This window comes from Oncorhynchus masou, chromosome 11 (assembly GCF_036934945.1).
Source record: "Oncorhynchus masou masou isolate Uvic2021 chromosome 11, UVic_Omas_1.1, whole genome shotgun sequence".
Classification (NCBI taxonomy): domain Eukaryota; kingdom Metazoa; phylum Chordata; class Actinopteri; order Salmoniformes; family Salmonidae; genus Oncorhynchus; species Oncorhynchus masou.
In genome coordinates, this window is record NC_088222.1 from 53,965,782 (window position 1) to 53,980,146 (window position 14,365).

The following is a 14,365-nucleotide window of genomic DNA, read 5'->3' on the forward strand; positions in this document are numbered from 1 at the left end:
CGGGTTATTAGCAATTGCAAACAGCTGACCCTTGCACCAGAAACACACACACACACACACACACACACACACACACACACACACACACACACACACACACACACACACACACACACACAGACATCGAAGCCGGTCCCAGACATGGGTGCCCCTGCCTTTGTCACTCCGGGGTAGGAAGCCCCGCAGAAGCCTGATTATTCCGGTTGGCTGCTCTGTGGATGTAGGTGGGGGTGGGAATGGGGTCATCTGAGGATGAGGGGCAGGGGTGGGCACAGTGGAACACCTCATACGTCCTGGCAGAGTTGGCACAAGAGATTGGGAAAGAGGCATGAAAAGATGGAGATGGGGGGAGGGGGGGGGGGTGTATTATGAGACCAAAGCAGAGATTTCCTACAGTGTTTTACTGCAACATTTCAATGTACCGTTGTGCTGTTGTAGTTCAGTCTCTTTACATTGTCTAGGGTGAAAACTGTGAGTGGGAGTCTCCACTTTTTCCATTTCCTAACAAACACCAACGCGCACCTGTAAATGACTAGCTTAAGATAGATCTACTGTGTTTTCCCTTCCTCTGACAGAACAGAAACTGAACAGAAACGGAACAGAAACATGAGCCGGTGTTCCCATGTCTGCTGGTGGCCTTGTCTGTCCATCTCTGCCCCCACCGGGTTGAATAAAGCACTGTGTTGCTTCTGTCCCTCTGTGAAATGTCATCCACATCAGAGGTGTTGGGGGGGGGACATGTTATCCAGGAAGATGATAAATCAGTGGGTGGTGTTTTGGACTGAGTCCCAAATGGCACCCTATTCCCTACTTAGTGCCGTTTGGGACGTGGTCCTTTTGCACTTGCTGTGGTGTGAAGTACATTTACTGTCTGTTAAACGTGGCGACACGCTCGCAACCTTCTGGTCATGACATTAGCTCTCCTCATGTCTTCAACCCACATCCCATCCCTGGTGAAGGTTGCTGGCCTAACTGTGCTGAGAACTGCCCTCGAGGTAGACGTCTAGGATCAGGTCTAGGATCAGGTTACCCAACACCGATACTAAACCACAACCATGAGGGGATGATCACATACAGTACCCGTCAACAGTTTGTACACATCTACTCATTCCATGGTTTTTATTTTATTTTTAGTGTTTTCTACATTGTAGAATAATAGTGAAGACATCAAAATGATGAAATAACACATGGAATCATGTAGTAACCAAAAAAGTGTTAAACAAATCAAAATATATTTGAGATTCTTAAAAGTAGCCACCCTTTGCCTTGACAGCTTTGCCCACTCTTGGCATTCTCTCAACCTGCTTCACCTGGAATTCTTTTCCAACAGTCTTGAAGGAGTTCCCACATATGCTGAGCACTTCTTGGCTGCTTTTCCTTCACTCTGCAGTCCAACTCATCTCAAACCATCTCAATTGGGTTGAGGTCGGGTGATTATGGAGGCCAGGTCATCTGATGCAGCAATCCATCGCTCTCCTTCTCGGTCATATAGCCCTGTGTTGGGTCATTGTCCTGTTGAAAAAAAATATATAGTCCCAGTAAGTCCAAACCAGATGGGATGGCATATCGCTGTAGACATGCTGGTTAAGTGTGCCTTGAATTCTAAATAAATCACAGCTAGTGTCACCAGCAAAGCACCATCACACCACCTCCTCCATGCTTCACGGTGGGAACCACACATGCAGAGATCATCTGTTCAGCTACTCTGCTTCTCACAAAGACACAGCGTTAGGAACCAAAAATGTCAAATTTGAACTCATCAGACCAAAGGACAGATTTCCGCCGTTCTAATGTCCATTGCTCGTGTTTCTTGGCCCAAGCAAGTCTCTTCTACTTATTGGTGTCCTTTTAGTAGTGGTTTCTTTGCTGCAATTCGACCATGAAGGCTTGATTAACACATTCTCCTCTGAACAGTTGAAGTTGAGATGCCTGTTACATGAACTCTGTGAAGCATGTATTTGGGCTGCGATTTCTGAGGCTTGTAACTCTAATGAACTGATCCTCTGCAGCAGAGGTAACTCTAATGAACTGATCCTCTGCAGCAGAGGTAACTCTAATGAACTGATCCTCTGCAGCAGAGGGAACTCTAATGAACTGATCCTCTGCAGCAGAGGTAACTCTAATGAACTGATCCTCTGCAGCAGAGGTAACTCTAATGAACTGATCCTCTGCAGCAGAGGTAACTCTAATGAACTGATCCTCTGCAGCAGAGGTAACTCTAATGAACTGATCCTCTGCAGCAGAGGTAACTCTGATGAAGAACTGATCCTCTGCAGCAGAGGTAACTCTGATGAACTGATCCTCTGCAGCAGAGGTAACTCTGATGAACTGATCCTCTGCAGCAGAGGTAACTCTAATGAACTGATCCTCTGCAGCAGAGGTAACTCTAATGAACTGATCCTCTGCAGCAGAGGTAACTCTAATGAACTGATCCTCTGCAGCAGAGGTAACTCTAATGAACTGATCCTCTGCAGCAGAGGTAACTCTAATGAACTGATCCTCTGCAGCAGAGGTAACTCTAATGAACTGATCCTCTGCAGCAGAGGTAACTAATGAACTGATCCTCTGCAGCAGAGGGAACTCTGATGAACTGATCCTCTGCAGCAGAGGTAACTCTGATGAACTGATCCTCTGCAGCAGAGGGAACTCTAATGAACTGATCCTCTGCAGCAGAGGTAACTCTAATGAACTGATCCTCTGCAGCAGAGGTAACTAATGAACTGATCCTCTGCAGCAGAGGTAACTCTAATGAACTGATCCTCTGCAGCAGAGGTAACTCTAATGAACTGATCCTCTGCAGCAGAGGTAACTCTAATGAACTGATCCTCTGCAGCAGAGGTAACTAATGAACTGATCCTCTGCAGCAGAGGTAACTAATGAACTGATCCTCTGCAGCAGAGGTAACTCTAATGAACTGATCCTCTGCAGCAGAGGTAACTCTAATGAACTGATCCTCTGCAGCAGAGGTAACTCTAATGAACTGATCCTCTGCAGCAGAGGTAACTCTACTGAACTGATCCTCTGCAGCAGAGGTAACTCTAATGAACTGATCCTCTGCAGCAGAGGTAACTCTAATGAACTGATCCTCTGCAGCAGAGGTAACTAATGAACTGATCCTCTGCAGCAGAGGTAACTCTAATGAACTGATCCTCTGCAGCAGAGGTAACTCTAATGAACTGATCCTCTGCAGCAGAGGGAACTCTAATGAACTGATCCTCTGCAGCAGAGGTAACTAATGAACTGATCCTCTGCAGCAGAGGTAACTCTAATGAACTGATCCTCTGCAGCAGAGGTAACTCTAATGAACTGATCCTCTGCAGCAGAGGGAACTCTAATGAACTGATCCTCTGCAGCAGAGGGAACTCTAATGAACTGATCCTCTGCAGCAGAGGTAACTCTAATGAACTGATCCTCTGCAGCAGAGGTAACTCTAATGAACTGATCCTCTGCAGCAGAGGTAACTCTAATGAACTGATCCTCTGCAGCAGAGGTAACTCTAATGAACTGATCCTCTGCAGCAGAGGTAACTCTAATGAACTGATCCTCTGCAGCAGAGGTAACTCTAATGAACTGATCCTCTGCAGCAGAGGTAACTCTAATGAACTGATCCTCTGCAGCAGAGGGAACTCTAATGAACTGATCCTCTGCAGCAGAGGTAACTCTAATGAACTGATCCTCTGCAGCAGAGGGAACTCTAATGAACTGATCCTCTGCAGCAGAGGTAACTCTAATGAACTGATCCTCTGCAGCAGAGGGAACTCTAATGAACTGATCCTCTGCAGCAGAGGGAACTCTAATGAACTGATCCTCTGCAGCAGAGGGAACTCTAATGAACTGATCCTCTGCAGCAGAGGTAACTCTAATGAACTGATCCTCTGCAGCAGAGGTAACTCTAATGAACTGATCCTCTGCAGCAGAGGTAACTCTAATGAACTGATCCTCTGCAGCAGAGGTAACTCTAATGAACTGATCCTCTGCAGCAGAGGTAACTCTAATGAACTGATCCTCTGCAGCAGAGGTAACTCTAATGAACTGATCCTCTGCAGCAGAGGTAACTCTAATGAACTGATCCTCTGCAGCAGAGGTAACTCTGGGTCTTCCTTTCCTGTGGTGGTCCTCATGAGAGCCAGTTTCATCATAGTGCTTGATGGTTTTTGCAACTGAACTTAGAAGAAACTTTCAAATCTGTCAAGGCTGCTTTGAACAATCTCAAATATAAAATATATTTAGATTTGTTTGATGTTTTTGGTTACTACATGACTCCATATGTGCTATTTTATAGTTTTGATGTCTTCACTATTATTCTACAATGTCGAAAATAGTCAAAATAAGGAGAAACCCTTGAATGAGTAGGTGTGTCCAAACTTTTGACTGGTACTGTACATTATAAATATCAAACCCTCTATCACTGGTTCGGGGAGACTTCTATCTCCCTGAAGTTTGAACCAAGGCCCTGTCCAAACACGTTTTAAAATATGCCGTTCCTTCCTTTTAGAAATCGCTCATCTGTTATGACATTGGTTAAGAGTTGTGGAAGCTATGCTGTGTGAAAACCTATCCAATCCATTCTACATCAGTGATAATCTCAAGGAAGGATGCAACTTCAGAAGTTTTCCAAACAAGGTCGTAGTTGTGTGGGGTAGGAAGAGAAAATGAGAGCTGGCAGTGTAGCACCCGAAATGTTCCTGTGGGTTGCAGACCGGCTGATGGAGTCGGCTCTCTCTGCTCTGGCCCGGCAACATGCTCGCCCACTTTCTCGTCCCCGGCCAGACCCAGCCGTGACTGGGCAGGTTCGGCCCCCGGGCCCGACGCGTCTGCCACCTGATTGGCTTAGTGGGGGTGGTGGCCAGAGGGGGTCACAAAGGTCTGCTTTGTGCGTCTGCTGCCTGAGATGCTGCGGCCCCTCTATTTTCTCTCTCCACACTAGCCCTCACTGATTCTATCTCCCGTCCTCCCTCTTCACTCCCTAGCACTCCTAACACACTGCCCCTCTTTTGTACAGTAGCTCGCTCTCTCTCTGAGCCTCGCACGGAGGGTACAGTAGCCGCAAGATACACACTCCAGATCCCCCAAGGCCAGTCAGTGTGCAATAAAACCCAAAGCCACATCCCCTCTGGGTCTGGGGTGGCGTGAATGGAAGCATGTACTGGTGTTCGGTTGGAGGAGCTGAGAGTCTGAAGCCCTTTCAGCTCATCCCCCCCCGCTCCAGATACATATTACACAGGGCAAAGCTGCCTCTGCTGTGAAGCCAGGACTCAAAGGAGAGTGAGGGAATATCCAAATATTTTTAGTTTCCCCACTTCTGTCTTGGGCACTTACCTTCCTTAGACAGGAGTGATGGTAACTTGGAACCTAGGATTTAGTCAATAATATAGCAATGATAGAGCTCTGATAGCCTTAGGCCATACTAATGTATAATATGTGCTACTTAGCAAACACTTTTATCCTTACGTGACTTCCATTTACAGTGAGGGCATACATTTCAGTACATGTGATCACTGCGGGAGTTGAACCCACAACCTTGTTGTTGCTAGCGCCACACTCTTACCAACTAGACCAGTGTTTCCCAACCCTGGTCCTTGAGTACCTTCAACAGTATACATTTCTATTGCAACCCTGGTCCTTGAGTACCTTCAACGGTATACATTTCTATTGCGACCCTGGTCCTTGAGTACCTTCAACGGTATACATTTCTATTGCAACCCTGGACAGACGCACCTGATTCAACTTGCCCACTAAATCCTCAAGCCCTCAATGAGCTGAATGAAGTGTGTTTGTTCAGGGCTCCAACAACAAACAAAAAAACATGTACTGTTGGGAAACGCTGAACTCGACCACGTGACACCAGACCAGCATGCATTTGTCTGCCAGTGATACCGTGTAAGGATTGCACAACAACAAAATAACAACAGTCACTACAGCTCCCTTCGTAGTCAGCTTATTGAAGACGGATTTCCAGTTAACTGAAGATGGGTAGCTAGGACACATTTGCCCCTCTAATTTTACTGTCAGTCCCCTCATATCTAGAGTTAGATCTGTCTGGATTTGTTGTTTCATCATCTCTGTTGACCTGAGTCATCTCGCCCTCCTGCCCACATCGCTGTGACTCCACCTAGTCTGGCAGCCCAGAACAACTCTTCCCCCCTCTTCTCTTTCGCTCTGTCCTCTCTGTCTTACTGTCTGTTTAATCTCTCTGTCATCTTACTGTCTCGCTGTTTTCTCTCTGTCCTCTCTTACTGTCTCTCTTTGTCCTCTCTTACAGTCTCTGTTTTCTCTCTTACTGTCTGTCTCTATTTTCTATGTACTCTCACATCCCTCCCTCCCTCTCGTTCGCTCATTGTTTATGTAGCCTGTGTTCAGGACATGTGACCCTGGCCAGAGAGAACACACCGTTCTCTCACCTCGCCCCTGTGGTTTCCCTCCACTTTCACAAGATATCTACAGTCAGCCACTGTACATACAGTGGGGCAAAAAAGTATTTAGTCAGCCACCAATTGTGCAAGTTCTCCCACTTAAAAAGATGAGAGAGGCCTGTAATCTTCATCATAGGTACACTTCAACTATGACAGACAAAATGAGAAAAATAAAGACAATCACATTGTAGGATTTTTAATGAATTTATTTTCAAATTATGGTGGAAAATAAGTATTTGGTCACCTACAAACAAGCCAGATTTCTGGCTCTCACAGACCTGTAACTTCTTCTTTAAGAGGCTCCTCTGTCTTCCACTTGTTACCTGTATTAATGGCACCTGTTTGAACTTTTATCAGTATAAAAGACATGTCCACAACCTCAAACAGTCACACTCCAAACTCCACTAAGGCCAAGACCAAAGAGCTGTCAAAGGACACCAGAAACAAAATTGTAGACCTGCACCAGGCTGGGAAGACTGAATCTGCAATAGGTAAGCAACTTGGTTTGGAGAAATCAACTGTGGGAGCAATTATTAGGAAATGGAAGACATACAAGACCACTGATAATCTCCCTCGGTCTGGGGCTCCACACAAGATCTCACCCCGTGGGGTCAAAATGATCACAAGAATGGTGAGCAAAAATCCCAGAACCACACGGGGGGACCTAGTGAATGACCTGCAGAGAGCTGGGACCAAAGTAACAAATTCTACCATCAGTAACACACTACGCCAGGGACTCAAATCCTGCAGTGCCAGACGTGTCCCCCTGCTTAAGCCAGTACATGTCCAGGCCCATCTGAAGTTTGCTAGAGAGCATTTGGATGATCCAGAAGAAGATTGGGAGAATGTCATATAGTCAGATGAAACCAAAATATAACTTTTTGGTAAAAACTCAACTTGTCGTGTTTGGAGGACAAAGAATGCTGAGTTGCATCCAAAGAACACCATACCCATGTGAAGCATGGGGGTGGAAACATCATGCTTTGGGGCTGTTTTTCTGCAAAGGGACCAGGACGACTGATCCGTGTAAAGGAAAGAATTAATGGGTGACTGTATCATGAGATTTTGAGGGAAAATCCACTTCCATCAGCAAGGGCATTGAAGATGAAACGTGGCTGGGTCTTTCAGCATGACAATGATCCCAAACACATCGCCCGGGCAACGGAGGAGTGGCTTCGTAAGAAGCATTTCAAGGTCCTGGAGTGGCCTAGCCAGTCTCCAGATCTCAACCCCATAGAACATCTTTGGAGGGAGTTGAAAGTCCGTGTTGCCCAGCAACAGCCCCAAAACATCACTGCTCTAGAGTAGATCTGCATGGAGGAATGGGCCAAAGTACCAGCAACAGTGTGTGAAGACTTACAGAAAACGTTTGACCTCTGTCATTGCCAACAAAGGGTATATAACAAAGTATTGCAACTTTTGTTATTGACCAAATACTTATTTTCCACCATAATTTGCAAATAAATTCATAAAAAATCCTACAATGTGATTTTTTGGATTTTTTTTCTTCTCATTTTGTCTGTCATAGTTGAAGTGTACCTATGATGATGATACATTTCAGGCCTCATCTTTTTAAGTGGGAGAACCAGCACAATTGCACAATTGTTGGCTGACTAAATACTTTTTTGCCCCACTGTAGATACACTATGCTGGAAATGATAGAGACAGAGGAGCATTAGGTTAGCCACCTTCTGTCTGCGTCTCTGCAAACTCCACGATGTGAATCTCTCTGATCACCACTTCAGACAATCCACACTTCCTGTAGCTTTGAACACCTTTTAGGCTAGCTTATCTTGCCTGGGGATTTAGTTACAGTTATTGACGCTGGGGGGGGGGGGGGTGCAACGGACAGTAGAAGAGGGTTATCTAATGAAAAGAACCAACGTAATAAGGCACAACAACTCTATGAAAATGTACGGAATGATTCTCTGCTTGCGAATGTAAGCCACTCGCATTTGATGTTTTCCTGTTTTTTAAATAGTTTTAGATGGAAATCACAGTGTCTGTGGTGGCGGGGGGATGGAGGCAACAGGCTGCTTGCAGCAGTAAGGCAGCTGTAGGGGGATTTCTCAGGCCTCACACTATTTGCATGGTTTTTACATCAGATGTGTCGGCCAGGGAAGTGGAGGAAGTGTGGGGAGCAAAGTGTCTGTGCGTCCCAAATGGCAACCTATCCCCTATACTGTGCACCACTTTTGACTGAGCATCGCGAGGAATATGATGCCATTTTGGGACACGCAGCGTGCTTGTGGATAAACAGCCTGTACGCTACCCACCGTCCGACGCAGTAAGGCTTGAGCCATGGTGATGTTGAGGATATGACCCGTTTAAGATTAGAGACCGAATCTGTCATTATCACATCGCTTCCCACTCACTCAAAGGTCACGATTTGAGTGCAGGTGGAGGAGATGACGAGGTGCGAGTGTGTGTATCCATCCGTGTGTGTTTTTAGATCACAATGACAACAAATGTAAATCATTTGTTCAGTTCGTTGTGTCAATTAATTCCGTCCATTGAACTCCAATGGAGAAAAACATAGATTTGACTCTGTGTGTGAGAGAGATCCTTACAGAAATGTTTACGCTTATGGGCTCCCCTCCCAGTGGGTCAAGTGGCGTTCCCTGACCCCATTTCCCATGGCATAGTAAGAAGGGCATGAGGCGCCGTGGGGAGGGAGGAGAGTGACACGCTGCTCAGACAGAGAAGATGATGACTCCAGCTATGCTTCCCCCCTCCCCCCAATGGCTTAGGGCTCCCTGTGCGCTGCTGACATACCCCCATGTCTGGGCAGACCGACACAACACAGGGCCTGTGTATTGAACAGAGGGCTGTACTGTAGGAATGTCAGGATGACACGTTATGGTCCCAAAGGACACCCTGTTCCCTATGTAGTGCACTACTTTTGACCAGAACCTTGGTGGGGCCCTGATCAAACGATTCCTTGACTGGCTCATAAGTCCAAGGAAATGCTTATTTCCTTCACTGTCCGTGTTTCAGTCAGTTAATGAGATGGAAATGGAGTAAAAGTTGAAACGGTGTGTTTTCTCTCTCTCTGTGTGTTGACAGGATGCTACCGGAGGTGGGGCGTATCCCCTTCTACTGGCCTGTGCAGGGCCAAGGCCGGGGGTGTGTGCTGGGCCTGGGGCTGAGCCAGAGGGACATGAAGACCACCGACGAGCCCCACAGTCGCTATGACCTGGATGACATGGACGTGTCCTGGCTGGAGCTGGTCAACCAGGAGTTCAGGGAACTGGGTGAGAGACTTCTTCGGAGTCCTAACCCAGCACCTTTTACAGTTGCACTACTTTTGAGCAGGGTCCATAGGGCTCTGGTTAAATGTAGTGCACTATGTAAGGGAATGGGGATCCATTTGGAATGAGAACCATCAACGTCAACAGGACTTTATTAGCCTATCGATTTGTTGCGTCTGTTTAGTTTGAGCATTTCGTCTAGAATGTGACGCAAAAGCTCGTAAAACAACTCGCTCACACACTTACTGGGCTACTGTGGATAAGCATTTTACCAGCTATTGTATGACCGTACTCTTGTACCTCTACTCCATTGTGAAAACTTGCGTCCTCAAAAATATAAACTGCAGACACATTTTAAAGGAGAAAACGCAACGCACCGAGTGATGGTCTGCCGTTTGCCATTTCGGACGCAAGCCAGGGTCTGTGGCCAGGGAGGGTTGGTAGTGCTGGTCAGAGAGGTTCATTCTTTCACCGTTCGGTCGGCGCCGTGTGTTTCATTGTTTGACTGCTGACATTTTCTCCCGTTTCTCGATGTAGAATCGGGGTTTTGCAAATTACGGGCTGGCACTCTGTTCAGAGGTGCTCAGTACTCTCGGCTGGCCAACGCTACAGGTGTTCCCATGCCTTAACACTTCACCCTAACACACACAGTCCTCCTCTCCACAACTCCACGACTCCTCGTCGCTCTTTTATTGTGGAGTGGTGACGTTGGAGAGAGGAGTTTTGGGGGTCAGAAGGGTGCGCCTCCCTGCACTCTGTCCACACAGAGGGACATTCCCACTGTTGAGCCCAGTCTCTATCAACTGCTCTCTGGCTGGCTGGCCGCGGCTACTGTAGCTGACCCTGACGCTCGCTCTCTCTCCACACCACAGACCCAGTTTATTTACAATCTGATCTTGTGCTCATAGATAAGAAATATAATTGCATTTTTAAATCCCTCAGGCCCAGGCTTATTTACTCTGCTTTTTAAATAGTTTTTTTCTCAAATGGGTTGCTTCTCATAACCCCAATGTCTAGACCAAACAAGCACTTGCTTGTTGCCGGGTTACAGTATAATGCCATATCGCAACACCGATAGGCTGCTCCAGCATGCTCCATCTTTTATTTTCATCTCTCTCTCTCTCTCGCTTTACCAACATGCCTCACTCCATTTCTCTTTCTCTCGCTCTCTCTCTTTTCCCCACATGAAGTTATGTACTTAAACACCCGCGTTCCCACTGAAACGTTTGTTCCTCTAGCCTCTCCCTATTTACAAGATGTAAATGTCACTGGCTCCGACGTGAATGGTTAACTAAACTCAGCTTCTTCCTGGTTTGCTTTTAAAAACAACTCTTTAATCACTGAACACTGTACAGTATGTAACCCATGGGAGGCCTTTTCCCAGTACTTATAAAACATGGTCTGGCACATGGCCGTTTGCTATCGGCTGTGGCTGTCGGAATTTGGCAAGAATCCGAAGAAGTACAAGACCACTTTATAGCCGGGGTTTAATAGTACAAAATGTTCTGCGAATGAAAGACAAACCGTTGAGTTAAACACAAAGCACGTGCCAATCCAGTTACTTGAGTCCGATATGAATTCCCATCGATGACTGCTGAGCCATGTGACTAACTGTGACCCTCTGTTCCTTCTCTCCCAAACGTATGACTCTGACCCTCCCTCCCTCAGCGCTGCCGGAGCTGGACGAGCTGACCATGGAGCGTGTTCTGGTGGAGCTGGAGAGCCAGTGTGAGGAGAACATGCAGCAGGCCATAGAGACGGAGGAGGGTCTGGGCATCGAGTACGATGAGGACGTGGTGTGCGACGTGTGCCGGTCCCCCGAAGGAGAAGACGGCAACGAGATGGTCTTCTGTGACAAGTGCAACATCTGCGTACATCAGGTGCAGATCAGGGTTGGGTGGAGATGGGATAGAGGAGGGGACAATTAGAAGTTGTAGGGCTATTAAGAGTTGTCTTTTGAAAGAGGGTGTACGTGTTTAGTGAGCGTGAAGTCTGTTTGGGCAGTATTACGGGTGTTTTTGGGGGTCAGCATGCGATTGGGGAGGGGATATGTAGTTCTTTTGGATCATTGAAAGATTTACATAAAGGTCAAAGGTGGTCATTTAGGTTTGTTTATAGTTGTGGGGAGAAACTGGATACTCTACCCGTTTCTTTCTTTGACTACTTACCTCCAACTGTCAGATCATACAGAAACTATCCCTGTTAATGGAATTCTGGGTATTTGACGACTATAAACAGCAAGAAAAACACGTCCCAGAAATAGAAACATCAACTTCATGTTTTTAGTTTTTTCGAATGGAGATTTTTTTTGTTTGGGTGGAATGGTGTTAATTGGTTTGACAATCCCCTGACAGTTATACAGCTCTATCAACCTCCTCCTTTCACCACTGTTTTGACATGTTAGAAAATAGTCCCTCATCCTCTCCATCTCCTCCCAATCCCTCTCTTCCCCAATCCCTCTCTCTCCATCTCATCTTTCCCTCTCCTCTCCCTCTCTCTCCATCTCATCTTTCCCTCTCCTCTCCCTCTCTCTCCATCTCATCTTTCCCTCTCCTCTCCCTCTCTCTCCATCTCATCTTTCCCTCTCCTCTCCCTCTCTCTCCATCTCATCTTTCCCTCTCCTCTCCCTCTCTCTCCATCTCATCTTTCCCTCTCCTCTCCCTCTCTCTCTCTCCATCTCATCTTTCCCTCTCCTCTCCTTCTCTCTCCATCTCATCTTTCCCACTCCTCTCCCTCTCTCTCCATCTCATCTTTCCCTCTCCTCTCCCTCTCTCTCCATCTCATCTTTCCCTCTCCTCTCCCTCTCTCTCCATCTCATCTTTCCCTCTCCTCTCTCTCAATCTCCACCACCGTTTTTCCCCCACCCCTCCGTCTCGCCTCCCTCCCTCTCTCACTCTCCTCCCCATCCCTCTGTCTCTCCCCAGGCGTGTTATGGGATCCTGAAGGTCCCACAGGGGAACTGGCTGTGCCGAACCTGCGCCCTGGGGGTGCAACCCAAATGTCTGCTGTGCCCCAAGAGAGGCGGAGCCCTGAAGCCCACCCGCAGTGGAACCAAGTGGGTCCACGTCAGCTGTGCCTTATGGATCCCCGAGGTGGGCACACACACCTGCACAGACACACACCTGCACAGACACACACCTGCACAGACACACACCTGCACAGACACACACCTGCACAGACACACACCTGCACAGACACACACCTGCACAGACACACACACACACACACACACACACACATACACACACACACCTGCACATACACACACACACATACACACACACACACCTGCACAGACACACACACACCTGCACAGACACACCTGCACAGACACACACACACCTGCACAGACACACCTGCACAGACACACATGCACATACGCATACATATTCATACGTACCTCCACACACATTTATAGACCTTCAATATATGCAATCATATTAATGATTAATATATATGCAAATGCACACGCTCCCACTCCTAAACAAGACAAGCACACACACCTTGAGCATCAACATTACTGGGACAGTAAGACAAACATGTGGTTAAGCTAAGGCCCGCTGCTCAAAGCGGCGTGAAGCGCTTAGGTCCCTGTTAATGAAGTGCCTTTTGGTGTCCTGAACCCTTTTAGCAATAATTCTATTCTGTCACATTGATTGGACTAATTCTGATCGTTGTTCTTGTTTGTTTCACTTCCCCCACCAACGTCTTTCAATGGAAATTAATTTGCGTCCTGCTCTCTCTCTCTCTCTGCACTAAAGACACAGGCAGGCAGGGGTAGTTAATAAGAAGCTGTGGCGGAGATGGGAATTTCACGGGCGTCAGGGGGGCTTTCAGCTTTGAGAGGGTCCGGCATCAGCTGAGGGTGTATCTCTCTCACTTAGTCTTCAAATGCTCGAACCTCCCGCCGTTCTATACCTCTCTCCACAACCCTCCAAACCCCCTCCGCCCCGTTCTATACCTCTCTCCACAACCCTCCAAACTCCCTCCGCCCCGTTCTATACCTCTCTCCACAACCCTCCTCCCCCCCGTTCTATACCTCTCTCCAAACCCCCTCCGCCCTGTTCTATACCTCTCTGCACAACCCTCCTCCCCCCCGTTCTATACCTCTCTCCACAACCCTCCTCCGCCCCGTTCTATACCTCTCCACAACCCTCCAAACCCCCTCCGCCCCGTTCTATACCTCTCTCCACAACCCTCCAAACCCCCTCCGCCCCGTTCTATACCTCTCTCCACAACCCTCCAAACTCCCTCCGCCCCGTTCTTTACCTCTCTCCACAACCCTCCTCCCCCCGTTCTATACCTCTCTCCAAACCCCCTCCGCCCCGTTCTATACCTCTCTGCACAACCCTCCAAACCCCCCCCCCGTTCTATACCTCTCTCCACAACCCTCCTCCGCCCCGTTCTATACCTCTCCACAACCCTCCAAACCCCTCCGCCCCGTTCTATACCTCTCTCCACAACCCTCCAAACCCCCTCCGCCCCGTTCTATACCTCTCTCCACAACCCTCCAAACCCCCTCCGCCCCGTTCTATACCTCTCTCCACAACCCTCCTCCCCCCGTTCTATACCTCTCTCCACAACCCTCCTCCGTCCCGTTCTATACCTCTCCACAACCCTCCAAACCCCCTCCGCCCTGTTCTATACCTCTCCACAACCCTCCAAACCCCCTCCGCCCCGTTCTATACCTCTCTCCACAAC

At 47.8% G+C, this 14,365-nt stretch overlaps 1 protein-coding gene across 1 annotated transcript in view; it reads left to right on the forward strand.

The window, feature by feature from the left end:
- jade2 (jade family PHD finger 2) overlaps window positions 1–14,365 on the forward strand; it is a 179,340-nt gene that overhangs the window by 74,090 nt on the left and 90,885 nt on the right. The window contains exons 5-7 of the mRNA XM_064978820.1: window positions 9,480–9,667; window positions 11,333–11,544; window positions 12,589–12,756. Of these exons, the coding sequence (XP_064834892.1) occupies window positions 9,480–9,667; window positions 11,333–11,544; window positions 12,589–12,756 (568 nt within the window). The remainder of the gene's footprint in view (window positions 1–9,479; window positions 9,668–11,332; window positions 11,545–12,588; window positions 12,757–14,365) is intronic.